Source organism: Lonchura striata, chromosome 15 (assembly GCF_050655825.1).
Source record: "Lonchura striata isolate lonStrDom1 chromosome 15, ASM5065582v1, whole genome shotgun sequence".
NCBI lineage: Eukaryota > Metazoa > Chordata > Aves > Passeriformes > Estrildidae > Lonchura > Lonchura striata.
In genome coordinates, this window is record NC_140717.1 from 12,140,307 (window position 1) to 12,162,328 (window position 22,022).

At 55.5% G+C, this 22,022-nt stretch overlaps 1 protein-coding gene across 2 annotated transcripts in view; it reads right to left on the reverse strand.

Annotated features, from left to right (window-relative positions):
* The window catches only part of SEZ6L (seizure related 6 homolog like), a 39,256-nt gene that overhangs the window by 7,203 nt on the left and 10,031 nt on the right, over positions 1-22,022 (reverse strand). For both annotated transcript variants that reach the window (XM_021544713.4, XM_021544714.4), the window contains exons 2-8: positions 7,502-8,203; positions 6,816-6,949; positions 3,252-3,444; positions 2,559-2,744; positions 2,053-2,218; positions 1,230-1,396; positions 260-454 (exon numbers count right to left, since the gene is read on the reverse strand). In XM_021544713.4, coding sequence (XP_021400388.3) covers positions 260-454; positions 1,230-1,396; positions 2,053-2,218; positions 2,559-2,744; positions 3,252-3,444; positions 6,816-6,949; positions 7,502-8,203 — 1,743 coding nt within the window. The remainder of the gene's footprint in view (positions 1-259; positions 455-1,229; positions 1,397-2,052; positions 2,219-2,558; positions 2,745-3,251; positions 3,445-6,815; positions 6,950-7,501; positions 8,204-22,022) is intronic.

Consider the following 22,022-nt stretch of genomic DNA (forward strand, 5'->3'; position numbering starts at 1 on the left):
TGGGGAATGGGAGGTACCAAAATTTTGAATATTTTGGGTATTCAATACTTGTATGGATAAAAGGACTCTGTAATCACCTGGAAGCTGCGGTGTGGATTTGGGAGCGATCCCACACACAATAAACGCACACTTTCTAACTTTAAACTGTTAGAGAGTTTTTGTCCATCACAGTTGGATATCGGCACTAGATCAATATCCGTATTTTTTACTAAATCAGGGTGTCACCCCACAGCCAGCAGCACCCACGGGCAGGACTGACCTCGGCACAGCGGCTCTGTGTCGTTCCAGTAGGGGTCCCTCATGTTGATGCACTCGATGACGGCAGGGCCCTGCTCCAGGGAGTGCCCGGGGTCACAGGTGAACTCCACGGTGGTGCCCAGGTTGTAGGTGGGGTCGGAGGTGGTGAAATTCCCATTCTGGATGTAGGGCTCGTAGCAGTGGCCCCGCTCAAAGGCTGGAAGAGATCCCTGTTAGCTGTAGGGACACGGAGCTCCTCCCTTCTCACTGAGCTTCCCCAGGCCCTGCTGGTGTCCCCATGAGAACCCAACCCCTGCATCCCCACCTGCGTGGATGGCCTCTGCCACGGGGTGTTTTACAGGCAATTAGGATTTACAACAATTTATCTGTTCTGAGCCACGCCGGCCTAACCAAACCCCACTCCCATGGTGGTTCAGCACTAGGGATGTGCTCAGGGCACTGTGCTTCCCAAGCCATGCACCCTGGGGCTGCTCAGGGCTCCTGGGGGAACGATCCTGCAGTGGGACCCACTTCAGTGACAAGGGGAGCTACAGAGGTGTTACAGTGCGCTCAGGCCATGTTTCCCCCATTCCCTGGGACCCCTGTGACTCTGATCAGATGAGCCTGGTCTCCTTCATGCCCCAATGGGGTTGGTGGAGAGCCAGAGAAGCCCTCCCTGTCCAGAGCCTAGAAAAGGCAATGCCCCTTCCTGTTCATCCTCTTTGCCCTGCTCTTCCCCTCCAACCATACATTAAAGAGCTGGACAACTACATCGGGGTGAGAGCCTCTCTTGGAAATCTTGCCCATCTCCTGATGTTCCTCCCCTCAAGGCCTCATATCTCTGAGCTAGCCTGATAATTTAGGATCTGAGAGAGAGGAGAAACATCACAGAGGGGCTCCAGGCCTGCCTGGAGGGGACCCACGTGCCCGTAGCTGCCCCTGGGGGCTGGGTGTCCTGGCTGAGCTCTGCTCCCAGCACGGGGACACGGCACCTTCGAAGCGGATGTTGAAGGCGGTGGCGGCCGCGGGCTCCTCGGCGAGGAAGTCGATCCTGATGGAGGAGCCGTCGCTGATGACGCCCTCGAAGGGGACGCTGTCGGCGCGCAGGGAGTCGTAGAGCACGGCCGAGCGGTTGGTGTCCCCGCTGTACACCACCATCCTGCGGGGACACGGGGCGTGGCACAGGGACAGCGCCCCGAGTCCCACCCGCACACGGCCGCGGTGAGGTGAGCGGCTGGGACAAGCTGGGAGCTTACAGGTTTTGGTATATTCTGGGGTTTTCCTCTCCAAGATAGACATGGAGGGGCTGGAGCGTGTCCAGGGATGGGAGATGGAGCTGGGAAAGGGGCTAGAGCACCAGGAGCAGCTAAAGGGGCTCAGCCTGGAGAAAAGGAGGCTCAGGAGGGACCTTCTGGCTGTGTACAAATCCCTGAGAGGAGGGGACAGCCAGCGGGAGTCAGGCTGTGCTCCCAGGGAACAAGGAATAGGATGAGAGGAAATGGCTTGTGTCAAGGAAGGTTTAGATATCAAGGATATCAAGGAAAAATTCTTTCCCAAAAGGGCTGACAAGCATTGAAACAGGCAGCCAGGGGCAGTGGTGGAGTTCCTATCCCTGGAGGGGTTTAACAGCCGTGTAAATGTGGAGATATGGTTTAGTGGTGGCCTTGGCAGTGCTGGGGGACAGTTGAACTCAGAGGGTTTTCCCAACCCAAATAATTCCATTTTTCTATATTTAGTGCCCAGAAAAAGGCCCTGTTCCTCACCCTGCGCAGAAGAAGCCCCTGGGCTGTGAGGAAACAGCTCCTGGAGCCTCACCTGTCCTTCTCGGTCAGCAGGAGCTTCTCGAAGTGCAGGTGCAGCTTCTGGCCCGGGGGGGCCCCGATGGCCCACACGCAGTACACGCTGCCAGACTGGTTCCCGCTGTAGCTGGGGGACAGCACGCGGCCGATGGTGGCATTGTGGACTGTCCCTCCACAGGGAGCTGCAACACAGAGCACAGCCCCGCTGCCATGGGCACAGCAGCATGTGTGCTCCCCTCTGCCCAGCTCTCCTCAGAGTGCCCAGCGCACAAACCTCTTGCCTGGCTCTGCTTTGCTCTGTCAGTACGTATTTATACTCATAAATTCATATTCATACTCACACATAAAATCTAAATTTCCTTTCCCTTTGCTGCCTAACGAAGGGGCAGATTCTGCTGTCACTGCCTGACCGCCTGAGGCATTGCTCCACACCTCGCCAAGCCCACATTCATCTCATGGGGCAAAGAAAGGGACTCATGTTTTCCTCAGTTTCCCCACCACGGGGCTGGGACGTGCAGGTACCTGAGCAGATGGGCTCGGGGCTGCTCCAGTGCGGCCGGGAGGCGTTGATGCAGGTCAGCATGCGGGGGCCCTGCAGCTCGTAGCCCAGGTGGCAGTGGAAGTGAGCGATGCCACCCGAGTGCAGATCCATCACCGTCACGTCTCCGAAGTCGGGTCTCCGTGGGAAGTTGCAGCTCAGCATAAACACTGGAACGGGCGCACACTGGGAGCTCAGGGCTCAGCTGCTGCCAGCCACCCCATGGGGACATGCTGGATGTGCCCACGTGTCACACGGAGCAGCAGCAGAGCACCACCAACCCCCCCAGTGCCGCCGCTTCCCCACCTGTTACCGCTCCTGCCCAGACCCAGTTTCTATTTTAAAAATAATTTGCTGGAACTCATTTATTTTTTAAAAGCTCTTCGAGGTAAAAAAATACACTGGCAGTGTGAGTGTGTGCAGGAAGAGCTGCTGCACGGGGACAGAAATGGGGCAAGGCAGGTGTGAGAGGCACATCCAGCACTGGGGCTGGGGATATCAGGGCACACTGAACCCTCTACCCTGGGCACAACACCTCGACCCACCCCTGCTCTGAGCATGGGCAGGCAGTGAAACAGGAGTGTGGCTGCTCTGTGGGGGCACAGCCCACTGGTTGGACCCTGCAGCCAAGCAGGACTGACCCCAAACCCCCCTACCCACGTTGGGGACACACCCACCTTGGTAGTGGAGCTGGAATGTCCCCACCACGTCATCCTGGAAGGTGCGGAAGTAGACGGAGATGGTGTTGGTGGGGCTGCGGATCACCTGGCCTTCCACCAGAAGGGTCTGGTTGGCCAAGACCACCAGGGCATCGCCGTCCACGCCACGGATGGACAGCACCTCCCCGTCTGACAGGTTCACACTCTTCACCTGCGGGGAGCAGAGATCTGTGAGCTGTGGGGGCAGAGCTGGGGACTCCAGTGCTCACATCCCAGCCCAGCACACACACAGCAGAGCATTGCACTGGCCCAGCAACAAAACCAGGGCAATCCTCAGGGTTTGGTGCTCACCCCGTGCACCAGGAAACCTCCCCAGGATCCCTCACCTCACCGGGGAACGCTTGGGGATCCACACAGCAAGTGCATCTAATGAGTAGTTCCAAAAGGCTTTAATTATTATTTGGAAATAGCTGAGCAGTAACCTCACATTTACATTTCACGTCCATTTAGCTTAATAAATGGGCTCATATTTCAGCAGAAAGATGCTCATCAGACTGTTTGTTTCCCTGAGTGTACAAGGCCCGGGGCTCTATATTTAGCAGCAGCCCAGCCGTGATTGGGAGCGCTCCCGACGATGTTGTGACTGCAGGGATTTGTGGCTGCTGTCACCGCCGTGCCCACCTCCCCTTGGCACACGGGGCTGGGGTGTGCCCTGCTCCAAGGGCACTGCAAGGAGCCACCCCCAGCCCTCAGCATCCTGAGCCAGCTCCTGAAGGAAGATCCCTGGAAAAGCTCATTCCTCGCTGCAAAGCTGGATTAACATCCCCAGGCTGGTTCAGAGCGCACCTGGTTCACCCCAGCCCATGTTTCAGTCCAAATAAGCTGATTTTGCCTTATTTTTCCAGCTGGGTCCTGGCAGGGAAAAGCATTTTCTGGAGCATGGGCCACATGCAACTCTGACCCCCAGTGTGCTCTGGGTCATTTCTCCTTTTCCAGATATTGTCCCAAAAAGTGTCCACCCAGCATGGCCAGCACACACTGTGTGCTCTGGGTAATTTCTCCTTTTCCAGATATTGTCCCAAAAAGTGTCCCCCCAGCATGGCCAGCACACACTGTGTCTGGTGGGATGGCACAGATCTGATTATTAACAAATGGGATTAATTAAGTGTTATTTGGGTGAATTATTTGGAGTCCAGGGATCCAAGTGGGCTCCATAAACACCAACAATTTCCCCAAGCTCCTACTGGGACAGAGCTTTGCTTCTCCAGCTGGATCTGGATCCCTGCAAAGATTTTTCCAAGGTGTTTCTAACAGATTTTGTGCTGCAATCGCTTGAAGCCAAACCTGTTCCCCAGCTGGCTCCCTCCAGTGCTGGTGGCACCACGCACATGACACAGAGCCAAACCACCCTGGGAAATTGGGAAGGGGATTTAGGGGAGCAGCTGGAGCAGGCAGAGCTCTGCAGAAGGGAGCAAGCTGGGGATCAGTGCTGGGTGTCATGGGACACACACACACACACTCGGTTCCACCGTCAGCCTCCCCTCGGCGGAGCCAGGGGAGCAGGGTGTCACCACAAGTGCCATTCCCTGTGCCAGCATCAGGCTGGCATTCCCAGAGGAGCCTGGAGGAAGCAGGGAGTGCAGACGCTGCCGTGGCCCCGTGCCAGGGAGCGTCAGCCCTGCGAGAGGGACCATATGTGCGAGCTCCTGCCAGGGGCTGGGAGCACGGGCTCTGACTTCAGTCACAGCCTGCACCCACAGCAGCTCCTCCAGAGCCTTGGGAAGGAAGGCAGGAGGGATCCTCGAGTCAGCCTGCCAGCCTCGCTCACCCACTGGAAAAACCTCTTTAGGGAAATTTGATTTCCTGCCAAGAAGATTCAAGAATTTTAAAAATAAATATAATTTCACGAAGCATTCGGAGAGCTGGCTGCCATGGCACAGGCAGGGCCACAGCTCTCCCTGGAATGCTGAGAGGGGTGCAGGGAGGGGCAGTGAGCTGAGCAGGGACCCCGAGCTCTCACACAGCCCAGGGCAGCTCCCAGCCTTTCCCAGGACCATGCCTGACATCCAGGCTTTGCGCCCACTCCTCCCCAAAGGCAGATTTCCCCACAGTGAATGAGGGTCGAGCTCCAAAGGGAGTGAAGTGTCCCTGTGTCCTCCTGCGTGGCTCCCAGTGCCTGCAGGAGCAGTTTTTGGGCTCCTGGAACATCACAGGCATTCCTGCCACCACCAGGCTGTCCCACAGCCCCTGCAGGTCCTGTCCCAGGGGCTTCTCTTTGCTCCTGCAGATGCCTTTAATGAGATCCCCAGGGTACGAGGCAGCACCTCCCCTCTGCAGGAGCTGGGAATCAAATCCAAACCCCTCTCTGGGACCCCACACCCTGGATAATCCAGTGCCTTCCCTTTGGAATTCACCTCGGAGCCCCGAGCCCGCGGTGCTGCAGCACAGGGCACTGCCAGCTGCAGATGAGGCCATGCTCCACCAGCACCGACCTGCTGTTGTGATTTAATTTGTCTGCAACGCTCCAAAGCATCAGCAAAGCAAAATGCAAAGCTTGGGGGGGTGGAGAGGCCAATTTTATGCTCCATTAAAACCTCAGCTCGCAACGGAGTGAGGTCAGGAGCAGTGTCACCTGATGGATTATGGACAGAGGCGAATTTCCAGCAGAGCAGCCTGCCTTTAGCACCCTGTGGATCTGAGGAGACAGCTGCTGTGTCCAGTTACTTTTCCACTGCCATGGAGAAGTGGCTGAGCTGCTCAGACTCTCCTGTGCTCAATCTGCACCACTGTTGCTCCCAGGGAATCTCCCCACCAGGGCTGGCAGCCACGGTGGCATCGTGGCCTGGGGGCCAGCCCCTGCCTGTGCCCACCAAGGGGACAGCAGGGACAACCCCGCTGGAACTCCAGCTCGTTTTAATGCACACTTTTAATCACACAAATTCAAAGCAAAGGGATTTCAATTGGGTGCAAATGGTGACCTGGAGAAAACACAAGAAGAAAGGATTGCAGGCAGCATGGAGACCCTGGGCTGGTTTCATCTGGAGAGGGTTTGGAATGTGCAGAGCTCCCTGCCCTGCTTGCAGCCTCACCGGGCTGAGGGATGCTCATTTTTGGGGGGAGCTGGTGGTGCAATGGTGCACATCAGCTTGGGTGGGACCCCCTGCTCTGACAGGTGGGCATTTGCTGGGCACCTGCAGCGGCCAGAGAAGGAACCTGGGCTGCCCTCCTGGGCTTTCTGCACCCTCAGAGCCTCCCAAAACATTCCCAGCCAATGTGGGGTGCAGAGGGCAGGGAGCTGCTGCCCCCATCCCACCAAATGCCTTTTTAACAACCTTCTGCCAGCGCCTCTTGGTTAAATTAATTGCGTGACATTTAAGGAGTTTGATCATCGCTGACATTCAGGATGTTCCAGCTCCCTCATAGAGTTCATTTATTACAAAGCCTCAGGAAAAAAAAAAAAAATCTATTTTTTCCTTGGAAAGGGCTATTTTATCAAGTGAAGGTGCCATGCCCAAGGCTTGGCATCGTGTGCTGCAGTGAGCAGTGGGTCTGGCTGTGGGGACACCCCAAGGCAGGGCTCACCTGGAGCTCGACGCCGTAGCCGGTGTAGACGGTGACGTTGTAGGTGCACTGCAGGTACCCATGCAGGGGCAGAGGGGGGTAATCCGTGGAGTCGATGTAGCCCTCAGGGTCGTGGAAGCTCATGCTGCAGAGCACTGAGGGGACACACAGCGGGGTCACACCGAGGACACGTCACTCCCACAGCCCAAAACCCAGCACTGCAGTCCCTGCCCCACTGGTGATCCCACAGAATCCCAGAGTGGTTTGGGTTGGAAGGGACACTACAGCCCAAGCCCTGCCATGGGCAGGGACACCTTCCACTAGGCCAGGTTGCTCTAAGGTCCATCCAGCCTGGCCTTGGATACTTCCAGGGATCCAGGGACAGTCAGAGCTTCTCTTGGCAACCTCTGCCAGGGCCTCCCCACCCTTACAGGGAAGAATTTCTTCCCAATATCCCATCTAATCCTGCCCTCTGGCAGTGGGAAGCCATTCCTCCTTTCCTGACACTCCATGCCCTCATCTAAATTCCCTCTCTTGAAGCCCCTTTAGGAACTGGAAGGAGCTCTAAGCTCTTCCTGGAGCCTTCTCCCAGTTCTCCCAGCCAACCACAAAGTCCATGAAGAGCAGAAGATTTTAGGGTGGTGGCCTGATTTTGGGGGGGCTGTGCTCCCCAGCAGTGCCACAGCCCCGTGCCCAGCCCAGCTCACCCGGGGTGGGCTCGGTGGTGGTGACGGTGGTGGTGATGATGGTGGACGTGGTGGTTTCCTGGCTCTCCTCCAGCGCGGAGCCGTGCACGTCCCTCTCCGTGCCGTGTGTTGGGATAACGGGAGCCGCGGTCGGAGCCTCTCCAGCATCCCCCGTGCTGCCAGGGAAGGGCTGGGGGAGGGCTGGGGGCAGGGTGGAAGGGGAGATCTGCAGCGTGGGGTGGCTGGTGGTGGCCTGCTCCAGCCAGGGCAGCTCTGGGGCGCTCTGCTCCGTGTCCTCTGCTGGCCCTGGGGTGGCCGTGGGGAGCCTGGAGCTCCGTGGGCTGGGTGGGGAGGCAGTCCCAGGGGGTCCTGCCAGGGTGGGCTTCAGCCTTGGGTGCTTCCTTCCCGTGTTGACTTGCTTTGGAGTCACTGGCTTTTTCTTGACAGGGGAAGTTTGTTTGGCATCAGGTCTGGGGGCAGCGGTGGCCATAGGCAGGAGCGGCGTGGTGTCCTCCGGGGCCGGCAGGAGGTTGAGGGCAGTGCCCTGCCCCAGCTCCCCAGCTCCAGGGTCTGAACCCACAGCATGCCCAAAATCCTCAGCTCCAGCAGTCAAACCCGTGCCGTGCCCAAACTCTGCAGCTCCACCACCCATCTTCTCCAGGGATTCATCCACAGCCAGAGGGTCTGGGCTGGCCGGCACCAGCGCTGCCCCCGATCCGCCGTCTGCAAGAAACAGGGAAAAGAAGGATTTAGGCAAAGCTGGGTGTGAAATTAGGTATGTCGTGTGCTGCTGGTGTGAAATCAGCCCCCTGGGAAGCTGTGGGAACACCCACCACTTCCCAAAGAAGGAACAACCGGCCCCCACAGCACAACACACCCGCCTCAGCACAGCCCCCTCAGCACCACCGTGCTGGGCAAACCCAACCCAGCATTTGTCGGGAACAGGGATGGGCAGGAAAGAGCCAGTGACCAAAGCCACCAGCACCACTCTGGCCAGGGGGTAATTGCATAAATACAGATTTATCCCCCACTGTGGAGTGACCAGGCTGTGATCCATGGGCTGGGATTCCCCGTGAGCTCTGGGAGATGCCACAAAGAGCTCCGAGAGTCGACACTTTCCATGGAAACAGCAGTTGCCAGGGAAAGCACTTAATGCACAGCACTTAAAGACCATAATTCCAGCCTCCTCGTGTCCCCTGGAGCCAGCAGAATGCAGGGTCTCTGTCCCTCTGTGGGCACAGGGTGTCTGCAATCCCCCAGCCCCACTGCTGGCCTGACTTGTCGGAGCCCCAGCCTGGTTCAGGGGCTCCGTGTGGTGGAAAAGTCTCTCCTCCAAGCCGTGCTTCCAGAGAAAAACTCTGTAGCCTCTTGTTGTCCGGTCTCAAGGCAGTTTATTGCAAGTTATCTAAAAGATTTTCTTCTGGGGCTGCTGTGGTTTGCTCACAGCTCAGGCAGAGGCACACACACACCCTGACATCCTCTCTGACCCCGACTGCTTCTTCTCTCCCCGCCAGGGCTGCTGCTGTCTTTTATATGGTACATTACGTATTACATGGTTACAGTTTTCCCCCAATACCTACTACCTATGTTAAAAGATGCTTTTCTACTCTAAACCAATCCGTGAGTGCCAACATCACCAAGAACATGGAGGTAAGGAAGAAGAAAGAGGAGGAACAGGACTGACCCCATTCCTCCATCTTAAAACTTCTGACCCCCATGTACAAAGAAAAAACCCCCCTGTACACGTACTAAAACCCCCCTGTACAATACTAAAAAATTCTCCCCTCTACTTTGTAACTACTTCTACTGTAATATCTAAACTCAAAGTTGGTAAACCATTCCATGGCTCAAACTGAAAATCACAGCTATTTCCAGCTGCCTGCCAGGGTCTCAAATGCTTCTGACCAGGGCCTGGAACCTCCAAAAATGTCTGAGGGACATTTTGAGCTCCAACATGACTGAGCCCAAAAGCAGCTGGAGCTGCTGTGTCGTGCCCGTGGTGGCAGCCAGGACGTGTGGCCACCACAGCAGCAGCTTTCCACGGGATGGGGCTGGAGCAGCACTCAGGGTTTCCTTCCCCAGCAGGCTCCAGGTAAACCTTGGCTCAGCTCGGTAGTGCAGGTGCTTTAAACAAAAGCACAACTCTTGTTGTGTTTAACTTGTGTTTTTTGTTTCAAATTCTGCTAATTAAGGTAGGACTGGAATGAAAAGGGGGAGAAAAAACGAAGCTGTTGCATGTGAATCCTGAAACACAGGGACACTGTGGGTGACACTGCCCGGGGGGCCCGAGGGAGGGCACAAGCAGCCTGTGCAGAGGGACTGAGCAGCGCTGAAAACTGACTTTGCTCCTTCTTCTGGAAAATAGAATCAGTTTCTGGCAAGAACCAAAGATAAGGAACACAACAGGGAAAGGCAAAAAGCTGGTGAATTAGCCTGAAGGATGGAGCTGCCAAAACTCTGGCAGTCCCTGTGCTGCTCCTCGGTGCAGGAGAGTCCTTGGACACTCTGCTGGTGCCTGGGCTGGTCCTTTGCCCCTGGGACAGAGCTGTGCCTGCCCCAAGCCACTTCACCCTGTGCCATCACCCTGCTGCAGCCACCAGCAAACCTGGCCCGGCCCCGAGGGCTCCCTGGCCTCTCCTGCTGTTTGCCACAAGTTAAAGCATTAATTCCTTCATTAGCAAGTGGCTCAGCAAATCCATCACCGATTCCCTGAGCGCATCAGGAGACATTTCACACACATCATCTGCAACCATCAGCTTGTGTCAGCTCTGAATGATCTCCCGTCAGTGCCTCAGTGTCCCCACACTTCTGGGGGGGGGCAGACCAGGAGCTTCCACACCCTCTGCTTGTTCTAGGTGCCTCTGCTTCCCTCTCCATCCCACCCTGGGCTGATCTTGGCCTCTGTGTGCACCCTGCCATGGGCTGATGGTGGGGAATGTCCCCAGGGCCATGCCAGTGGCAGATCTCCTTCCCTGAGAAGTTTTGTAGGGCTCTCCAGGGCTCTTCTCTTCTTCTCCCACCCCAAGCTCAGGAGGAGCAGTTGGTGGCTGCTCTCCCACGGCCCAGGTGACAGTTCTAGGGCTCTGCAGAAAAAGGTTTTGTCCATGGTGGGAGAAGATGGGGCTCTCAGACAGAGGGGAGGAAGCACAGCCCTAGGAAGGAGGAGGCTCGCTGGTTGGTAGGACACAATGGGACAATCTGGGACATTCTGGGACACTGGCTCACAGCATGACAGTCAAGGATCCCGAATCCTTAAAGCCAACACATTCCCAAAAACACCAACCCTGGATCCCGGGGTTATTTGTCATGTGAACCCTAATTCCTAATGGATTGTGCCTTTAAACCATATGTTATGCTTTTGGAAAGCTGTCTAATTCCTTATTAGATCCTTCGCCAGGATGCATTTACTCGATTCTGTCCCTAACAAAGCATGAAATAAAACACTCTGTAAAGCGACTCCTTAATGAGACACTAAACACGCCGCAGTTTGTACAGGGCAAACGCGTTCCAGGGAGGTGGAGAGGGCGGAGCAGAGCCGGGCTGGAGCCGGGGAGGGGCAGGCACAGGGCATCCGGGATCGATAAGGGCTTATTCCGCATTATCAGAAAGGGAATTGATCGTCCATCTCAGCTCCTGATTGATCGCCACCCCCGGTCCTGAGCTGTGCTCCAGCAGCTCCCTGGGCTGCCGGGCCCTGCTCCCTCCCCATGGACCTCGGTGCTGCCCCACATCCCCACAGCCCCCAAAACCCCCACGGACCCCAAAGACACCACAACCCCTACAGCCCCACAGCCTCTACATCCCCCAAAAACCCCACAGACCCCAAAGACACCACATCCCCTACAGCCCCACAGCCTCTACATCCCCCAAAAACCCCACATCCCCTACATCCCCCACATCCCCTACATCCCCCAAAAACCCCACAGACCCTACATCCCCCACAGCCCCTACATCCCCCAAAAACCCGGCATCCCCCAAAGACCCCACATCCCCTACAGCCCCGACATCCCCCAAAACCCCCACAGCTCCCACATCCCCCACAGCGCCACAGTCCCCACAGCCCCTACATCCCCCCACATCCCCCACATCCCCCACAGTCCCCACAGCCCCCACAGCCCCACAGCCCCCTGCCCACCCATTCCTGCCTGGAGGAAGCAGAGCTGAGTATCCCCATCCCTGAGGAAGGGCTGCAGTGGGTTTGTTTCCATGTTTGCAGGGCCAGGGTGGGATTCAGTGGGATCCTTTCCACACTGATCTGAGTCCCAACAGCCCTTCCACCACCTCCAAGGCCCATGGGGTGATCATGGCCACACAGGACCCTCCCCAGCTGCCAAAACCCATCCTGCTCTGCACAGGTGATGAGTCCGGAGCTGCTGGGAGAGAAATGGCCACGTCTGACCTTGATCTACCCTGGAGGAAATAAACCCTATTGAGATGCACAAGGGGTTTATCTTGTACCTCGATCAGGACCTCTCTGAGGATACTTTGGCACTGGAAAACCTTCCCTGAATCCATGGAAACCTCCGTGGTGGCCCTGCAACCTTTGCTACCCCCGAGTGTGGCACGGGGGGCTCTGTGCTCTGCAGGCTGGGCCAGGCAGGGCCGGGACAGTTTGGAGCACAAAGTGACCTTAACACAGCAGGACAGCTCCTCTCCAGGACTATTCCGAGCCGTGCCTGGGTGTGTGCAAACACTGCAGGAAGCTGCACGCCAGGGAGGATGTCTCCAACCAGCCTCAGCCCCCACAGTTTATACTTAGCCACGGCGGAAGCGCCGGTGCCGAGCCTGGGCTGCGTGTGGGAGCTGCACAGCCCCATCCCAGGGCTGGGGAGGCAGCAGAACAGGAGGGGTGGCAGCTCCCAGAGTGTTGGAATCTGTGCTATTGATGATTCCAGATTGTAGAAAGTCTCTGTCTTTCTGCCCCGCTGCCAAAGCAGAAGCCATCATTGGTCTGTGCTGGTTTCCAGGTTGTTTATTCTGTTTATCTCTCACATGTTCTGCTGCCCTGCCCAGCTCTGTCCTGCAGGGCAGCGTGTGGGGCTCTGCCCTCAGTGGGATGTGACAAACATTAAATACCAGAAACTCCCTGGGCTGCATTTACAATAACGTGCCAATATCTGTCACCTACGTTGGACAGTGTGTCCCCAGCCTGAACCAACAGAAAAATGCCAACACCACAGTGAGACATGGAGGGCATGAAGAAGGAGAAAAAGGACAAGGCACACCCAATTTCCTCCATCTTGTCCCCTTTGAACCCCTCATCTAGAATCCTAAAATTTTACTTTTGCACCCGTGCCACACTTAATTATTACTTCTATCAAACACTCAGAGCTTGTAATTCATCCTGTAAGATTTAAAACTCTTTTCCATGGCCAGAGATCACAGCCAGTGTCTCTGGGGGCTCTGTCCAGGGGGGTTCCTGACCCCTGCCAGGGTCCCAGACCTGCCAGGGCAGCCAGAGGGAAGCTCTGGATTCCCACACCAGAGCATCTCCTCTCACCCAGACACGGTGCTGGGTGTTGGCAGGGCACCAACACCCGCCCACCCAAGCAGCAATGGCACAGAGGCACCAAAATCCTCCTCCCCAGCCCCAAAGCTTCATCCCTATGCAAGAGGGTCCCCAAAATCCTCCTCCCCAGCCCCAAAGCTTCATCCCCATGTGAGAGGATCCCCAGGACCCCCATCCAGGCCCATGGGCAGCCATGGCCAGCACGCAGCTGCTGCTCCAGAGGTGACTGGCACCAGAACCTGATTGCCAAAATACCTCAGCCAGAGGGGTTTAGAGGAATTAGAGAGCTGCAAATGCCTGATAAAAGGATGCTGGAATAATCACACAGGCCTCGTTTCGCTGCTGTGCTCCTGAAAGAGCCAAGGCGGGAGTAGCCCTATCACAGCTCCCATTACTAATGCCGATGGTATCGCCGGGAGCACTCGCTCCAGGGAGGGCAGCAGGATTGCTGCAGCTCAGGAATCACTGTCCAGAAGGGTTTAGGATCTGATTGTAGCAGAAATGAATAAAGCTGATCCAGGCACTATTCGTGGTGGTGGTGTTCAGCTCTGCCTGTGTGACAGGCTCAGGCGCATTCAGGGGTGCTGGGCTGGGCTGATCCTGCCCAGAGATGCTGCTGGCATCATATCCAAGCCCTCGTGGGGAGCTGGGATTTATCCTGCACTGCTCAGCACCCTCTGCCCACAGGCTGAGCCCCTGGAGTTCCCCGTTCCCACATGGTTGATGCAGGAGGGTTGGCAGGAGCTGCTGTGCACCTCTGTGCTGGGGAGTTCATCCAGATCCTGGATAATGCAGGGAGGTTGAGGCCATGTCCTGGTGCAATCCTTCATCACCAGGGGGCTGGGGGGAGGGAAGGGGCACCCCGGGCACCTTCTGCCCTCCCACCTCTTCCCATGCAAGTGCAACACACATTTCATCTTCAGGCAGGAAAACAGAGGGTTTGGGTGGGAAAGGGCATCTGAGAAAAAGCAGGTTGTGTCCATGAAAACACTTGGCTGTGATTGGTTTGGTTTCAGATTTTAAAAGCTTTTGGCCTTGAATCTCGAAGAGCAGAAAAACCTTAATTGAAACAATCTTTCATTCCCCAAATGTCCCCGCAGGCGGATGCAGCCTCTGCCTGCACGCAGGAGATGCGAATCCCAGCTTTTCCTGCAGTTACGCTTTCAGCAGATCGAGTTTTTCCAACAGGAAAGAAAAAAAAAACAACCAAAAAAAACCCAAAAAACATTTTCCTCAAGAGCATCCTGTCGGCTCCCCCTCTGAGCAAATAAACCCGTGGCAATCCGATCTGGGTGAGTCACGCCCGTGGGAGCTCCGGGAAGCGCAGCCGGAGCCGGGGCTGAATTTCGGAGCTGCTCTCCCGGCCGAGGTGAGACTGGGACTGGAGGGATGTGCACGGATTGCAGCCCGGCATTCCCAACATTCCTGTTGCTGCAGGAGAACACAGACAGTTGCTCTCCTCTCCAGGATGAAGGAGGGGTGCCTGTCCCAGCCTGGAAATGCTGGGGGCCTCCAGATCCCAATGGGAAACCCTGGATTGTTCCATGGAGTAATTAATGGGAGATAATCCAGAAGAAAAAGAGATGCCCAGGTTTTGCTCAGGGAGACAGTGCAGCAGAGGCCAAGAAAGTTTGGAGCTGCTTTTCTCCCATTCCAGGGGACACCTGGCTGTCCCTCCTGGGCTGTCCCTTTGTGCCTCTGCAGGGCAGGGGTGACCAACACCTTGCTGATTTGATGCTGCTGCTCTGGACTCAGGCTGGGATGCAGCTGGGATTTCCTGGGGCAGAAAGAGGTCAGGACGCTTTTCATTCCATTCCCGTGAATTTTCCAAAGCCACAGAGACTCCGCTGGCCCTAGGGAGTTTCGGATCCACTTTAAAATGCTGCTAAATTGCCCATGTGCAGGGGTTTATTTATGCTCATAGGGCTGTGGTCTGAATATTTCATTTTAAAATTTACATCTGTGTCACTCGAGATGCTCAAATAAGGTTGCCATGGAAACCCCTCATTACTGGGTGAGGATGTTGGCAGCGGTGCCCAGCCCGAGGAGCCCTGGCCGGGAAGGACCAGGCTCTGCTCCTGCTGCCCACCCTGCTCCCCCTCCCAGCAGCCAACCCATCTCTGCTAGGGAAGGCAGAGAGGAGACAATCATGGAATCACTGAATCCTGGAATTCTGAGCTGGAAGAGACCTCAAACATCACCTCATCCACCCCCTGTGCCATGGCACGGATGCCAAGCGCTAAACTGAGTTGCTCCAAGTCCCATCCAGCTTGGCTAGGGATGGAAGGGAGGCTTTTCACCAGCTCCTGAAGGAGCTGAGGGGATCAGGGACCTGCTGTGCTGGCAGGGGACACAGAGCTGGGACATGGTCCAGGGGACACATGACACCCACACTTGGTCCCAGCCCTGGGATGAGACAAGCGGAAATCCCCCTGGTCTGGCCATGGGTGAGAAGGTTCCTGGTCCAGGTAGGAGCAGAGGGTTTGGGCTCCACATGGGGACTGCTGCAGCTGGGGGCAATATTCCAACAGCAAACCCCTCCTGGAAACCTGCTGCAGTGACAAATCCACCCTCTCTGTGCCTGACTGGAGAATCCCCGCTGCCCGTGCCTGGCGCGCTGGGCTCGGGAGCAAGGACACCACAAAGAATGCGAGAATTAAACTCACAAAGCTCTGCTCCCTCTCCCGCTGCTCCCGAGGAGCTGTAGCTGCTCTAACGATCCACGCAGCCCTGACAGATGCCTGGAAATTACACACTTCTCCGAGCTAGGAGGAAAATGGATTTTCCTCTCCACTGGAATCAATGAGACTTTGACTCCCGGGCGTCTGTTCTGGCCATGCCAGCTCTGCATGGCACCTGAGGGTTTGGGGGACCTGCCCGTGGTGCCCTGGCTCCACAGACTGTGTGCCCCCAGCCCTGGCACCCTTCACTGCAGCATACCCCCAGCATGGCCCAAATCCCCAGGGATGAGCCCAGCTCTGGTGGGAATTGCCCAGCTCCTTCCCGGAGGAATGTGGGAGGAGCAGCGGCAGCTGAGGAGGAAGAGGAATTGAGGAGGCTCCTGCAGTTATGGAGGATTCAGGAGATTTGCAGTGTGGAAGTGATACAGCCTGTCCAGTGCTGGCTGGATCCCAGCTCCTGGGGGCAGGAATTATCCTGATATTCCTGACTGGTAAGGAGCAGGGAGCAGGCGAGCAAAGCCATTAGAAAGAGAGGAACTTTGATGCAGGTGATAATTTGAGTTTATCACAGGGTTTTATGGTACCAAGTGTCAGAAAGGCACATTTGTGCCTTGTGGCAGGCAGACAGACTTGGCTGAAAGGAATTAGCAGGCTGGGTTCAAAGGGGAATTAATTTTTTGGGAAGTTCATTGGGAAAGAACTTTAAAGATCATCCAGTCCCATCTGCAGGAACACCTTCCAGTGTCCCAGGTTGCTCCAAGCCCTGTCCAGCCTGGCCTGAGACACTTCCAGGGATGGGGCAGCCAGAGGAATGAAAAAGCAGAACAAGATTCCTCCTGTGCCTCTCCTGGGCTCCCCAGCTGGAGTGTTCACTCCTCGGGGCCCACCTGGGGAGAGGAAATCGAGTGTTTTGGCAGCTTTTCAGGCTAAAAAATTGAAGAGGGGGAAGAGAAGCTCCTTCTTTCTTCGCCAATCATCCAGCCCAGCCGTCTACATCAGGGCATAAAATTAAATGGGTTCCTAAAGAGAGAGTATATTTAGCTACAAAACCCCGTTCTAGTCAGCTCTCTGCAGCTAAAATAATTAATCTCCCATCACTGTTAAGATGCAGCGGAGCAGATCTGGAGGAGCGAGTGCTGGGATTAACTCTTTGGGAGCAGGTCAGCCCTGTGAGAGCAGCTCCTGCTGCCACGCCAAGGGAGATCCTGGGGGCTCCTGGGGGTCCTGCCTGGCTGCCTGTGCCCAGCTGTGTCCCCTGCCCTGCCAGCTCCTCCCAATGCCTGAGCCAAGGGCTTGGCAGGGGTGCTGTGCCCTGGCACTGCCTCTGCGGTGATGCAGGCGACCCAGGAGGGATGCAGGAGCTCTGGAAAGGATGCAGGAGTAGGTTCAGCCAAACTCCCTGCTCCTGGGGATGCTGGGGAACTCTTTCTGGATACACAGCCCTGAAACATCTGCAGAGACAAAGTTTAGCCTGGTTACAATCGCTGGCTGTTCCTGTGTCTGGCCACAAAAGATTCTCACTCCCAGGCAGTCACATTCATGGAATATGTGGCTACTCCCAGCCTCCTCTATTGGGTTTGATTGGATTTCCACTCCAGCACTGGAAATAGGAGGTGACAATGTGACATTTGAGGTGCAGGTGAGCAGAGCAGCATCACAGCCCGACTCTCCCTGGCTGGGGCACCGCAGGATTCAGCTCTGCCTGAGCTGCCCCTGCAGCAGCTGGGGGAGAGCTGAGCTGCCTCTGCTAAATCTCTTTGGCAGCTCTTTCTATTTCTTTCACAGGATGGAGCAGGAATCAGCGTGGCTCCAGCCCAGACTGCTGAGAGAGGAGCAGGGACTGGCAGCACCTCGGGGGTGTCACTTGTCCCCCGTGGCCTCGTGGCTGCTCTCCTCTGTGGGTTTGTCCAGGAAGACCCCCAAAGATTTTTATTTCTTTTTTTGAGTGTCATAAAAGCTGCCCTGAGGCATCTCAAGTCAGGATTTGAAGCCCATCAGGTCCTGGCCACCTTGCCAAGGTGGAGAGGTGCCTCAGAGCAATGAGGGTGGCACAGGTGACACCTGGCACAGGGCACACACAGAGTTTTCTGCTCTCCCCATGGACTCCTCCGGCATGCTCCCACCAAAGGATGCAGCTGCTGGCATCACACAGAGGCAGCTGAGCTGGAGCTGCTCAGGATGAGGGAATGGAGCAATTTGGGGATTCCCCAGGCTGTGCCTCAGTCCCCTGCACCTCCCAGCTGAGCCCATTTCTCCCTCCTGGTGACCAAGTGGAGTCAGGACAGGCACTGGGATTAGTGTGTCCCAGCTTGCAGGGGGAACCTTCATTCCAGGCAATGATTGTCTGTGCATTTCCTCCCTTCAGATTTCAAATTTGCTCACTACTGATGGTGCCATATCAGTCATTCCCTTTCCTATTACTACCTTTTTTACTACCTTTTTTAGGTGTTTTGGAAGATTTTCAACCCCAAAATGTGTGTTTTCATGTTCCCTCTGTATTGTAAAAAAAGGTGGCCCCCAACAGGAAGAAAATTGTTATGTCTGGCTCCAGATCAGGAGGCTGAAGGACAGCTTTATTAAAACTATACTGTATTACATTAATATACTATTTAAAGAGATACTATCCTATTCTACATGCTTACTTCTTACTCAGCTAACTCACTCAAACTCATGACTGTGCTGAGAACCCAAGCCACAGCTGGATCCACTGGTCACTGACCCCAAACAACCTTCACCAGAACCCAACCCAGCAATCACTGCAGGTAAACAATCTCCACACCACATCCCACATGGGGAAAACAAAGGAGCAGAGATTAAGGTTGTTTTCTCTTTCTCCCTGTGCTTCTCCAGAGAATGGGAATGTCACATACTCTGGGCCAGCTCCTGAAGGATCAGGGGTGAGGCTACAACCTGCTCTGCTGGCGTGACAGCCCATCCACTTTCTGTGATCTCAGCCTTAAGCAACTTAGTTTGTGGTCTGCTTGGTGATATTTTGGGGTGAACTCTGACAAATCAACCTTTTTTTGTGGAATTGCTGCAAGAATCCCTTTTTTTTATGCAATCCCTCCTGCTGCTTTATCAGCAAAGCGATTTCCCAGTTCCCTTTCGTGGTTTTCCCTTTTTTTGGCCGCGTAGGAGCCGTGCAGGAGCTGGTGCTGCCTGGTGCCCTTGAAAAGACCCTGCTGCCTGCTCGGGAAGGATGCAGCTCCGGTGCCTAATGACTCCTGACAGCTCGGGAAGGGCCCTGCTGCTGGCAATGGGGGAGGCAGGGCCAGGGAGGGTTACTGATGGCTGTGGTGATTGCAGTTATTGGGCTCCATCGATCAGGGCTGGGCACCGAGGCTGGCAGGAGCTGGGGCACAGCCCAGCGCTCCCCGTTCCCCTTCCCATTCCTGCTGCCAACCCCACGGGCCCTGGCACAGCTGGGATGGCTGAGAGATGGGGCACACTGAGCTCCCAAATGCTCCTCCACAGCCTGGAGTGGTGCCAGATGTCAGCAGAGAACAGAATCTGGGGTGGTTTGGGTTGGATGGATCCTAAATCCACCCAGGTCCTGCCCGTGCCGTGGGCAGGGACACCTTGCACACACACCAAGCCCCATCCATCCCTGGTGCAGGTTGTTACCCCACTCAATTCCTTGGTTTTTCCTTCTAAAAAAGCAATATCCTGCGTTTCTTACGCATTTCAATATCCTGCATGCTGGATCCTTTTCAGGTCAGGGCAGATTGGGGAGTGGCAGCAGAGGAGCTCCACTGGCACATCCTGCCAGCAGCTCCAAATGGGAACTGCAACCCCCAGCACATCCCCATTTCCAGCCCTCAATGTGCCCCTGCACTGGCTCACTCCTTCAGAAACAAACCCCTTTTCAGACAAGATATGGCTGAAATTCAATTTTTAACCATTTAAAATTTTTCTCACTAAAGCCAGAGTCGTTCTGGGAGGCAGAGCAGCACTTTGGGGCTGGCACAGGCTTCACCCCTCTCCGTGTCCCAGACCCTGAGACCACCCAGCCCACCCTGAGCCCACCCCTGGGCTGCTGCTGGTGCTGCTCAGCCCTCACCTCATTCCCAGTGACTCTGGTTTTTATATAATTAATTGCCAGCTCTATCAGCCATCAGTGATTTGTGTTTTAAAGATGGCCTGGCAGAACTAATTCCATTGCTGCACGATGCTGTGCTGGATGATGATAACCCATGTACAGCTTCTCCCATGGAGCTTCATGATGAGCTGCTGCACTTTATTTTAATTAATACAGATAGCAAATATATTTTCATTAGCCATCAGGATGTCAGGAGAGGAGCAGGGGCCTCCTGCATGGTGAGCAGCAACTTTGGTCCTGGGTGCAGTGCCCAGCCCCGCTGGGTCTGCTGCTCCAGCCACTCTTCATCCATCTGCATCCCTCCTCATCCTCCTGCATCCCTCCTCATCCATTTCCATCCCTTCTCATCCAACTACATCCCTCCTCATCCAACTGCTTCCCTCCCCATCCGTGTACTCCCACACAGCACCAGCTGGGCAGGCACAGGGCAGAGTTTCCTCCCGGTCCAGTATGGGTGGCACCATCAACCCCTGGAAACCATTCTTCTTTTTTAAAAGCTGATTCAGCCCCGCTGCTCCATGCTCTCATGCAAAGCTCTCCTCCCTCTCCAGCACAGGAGGACACACAATTATCAGGCACGTTCGTAATTTCTCAGATTTAGAACAATTAAGCTGGCTCCCTGGCACTTCTGACGAAAGCAGCTCCTTGTTCCCCGGGGAAGGAACAGCCTTCCTTGACCTCTGCTCTGTTCTTCTGTTTGATTGATCTGGGTTCTATCAGAAAGGATAATGACAGCCTGTGGTGGGGGGTGCAGGAACACTGGGACCAGAGAGGACAACACTTTGCTGAGGGCTGCTGTGCCCAGCTGATGGTTCTGAGGGGCCGTGGGACACCCAGACCCCTCTCTGTGCCCAGTGCAGCGCCCACAAAATCCTTGGATTCCCCAAAACCGAGGAAGAGAAGGCTAAAAGGATATCATAAACAAGCAAAGAGGACTTGCTGGCCAGCAGATGGGACCTGCTCTGTAGGAAATGTCCCTCCTGTGTCACCTGCCCCTGTGCCCATGGGGCGTTGTTGGCACTGCCTTCAGCTTGGGAACAGCTCCAAGGATGCTGATGGAAAAGCATCTCCCTTGTAAGGCACCAGGCAATGTCACCCTCCTCTACCCCCAAAAATTCCCTAAACATCAAAATCAGAAACCCATGGAAGGGATGGGCTGGTTGTTCCTGAAGCACAGCCGGGCTGAGTTAGGAGAAAGTCCTTAAAGTCACCCCTGGAGGGTGGTTTGTACCCCCAGCTCTGCCTCAGGGGGTGTTCTGGGGAGGAGCTGGACTTTGCAGAGCATTGCACTTCCTCGTGGGCAGCTCTTGGGTCTCCTGTCGCTGCTGGTTGGGCAGATTTCCTCCTGATGTTATTTTTGACCCACCCTGGTGACGGGGAAATGTGGTGAGGAAGGACCTGGCTCTTCTCCCCAGCAGGTAATGAACTGGCCAATTACACAAACCCGAGTGTCACCCGCCTGGGACGAGGGCTTTGTCACTGCTGCCGCTGTTTATGTTCCTGGAGGGTAATCGGAATTTTTAATGTCCTTTTGATAGCAGTGTAGTGTGATTAAAACAGGCACATCCCAGACATAAATCTGGGTTTAAGCGCTGCCTTTTTGACACACAAATGTTGAGCACTCAGGGATCAGGCTGAAGGGTTCCTGGGCTGTGCCACCACCACCCCGGGTATCCCCATGAAGGGACAGTCACATCCTGCCCCAGGTGCTGGGCAGGAGCCCCGAGGGGCAGCAGAGCCTGGAGCAGCAGCTGGATGGAGGCAGGAGGACCAGGCTGGGGCTGTTGGCTCAGGATGAACACAACAGCTGAATTCCTGGGAGCAGCAGGAGCTCAAGATAAACTTGTAACAGGGATTTTCCACGAGAGAAATCTGTGGATGGTGCTGGGGGACTGAGGAAGGAATTTTCAGAGTTGACCCCCTGTTTGAGGTGAGTGACTCTGGGCAGGATCCTCGGGCTTCTTGTTTGGAGCAGAATGATTTAAATGCAATTTAAATTTAAATTTGGAGAGGTAACACTGCAGAATTTAAGAAGGACTTTGCTCCTGAGGCCAGCTTGGTGCATGTGGAGTGGAAATGTGGAAAAATCCCACCCTCTCCATGGAAGCTTGAGCCACTGAAGGAGATGATGATGGTGTGACTTAATTCAGGTTGTGCCCTTGGGGGACAATGTCCTCATGGGGACAATGGGTCAGGATCCCCCTGTGGATGCAAGGCTGGAGTTCCTCTGCCAAGGAGCCAGGCTGGGGGAGC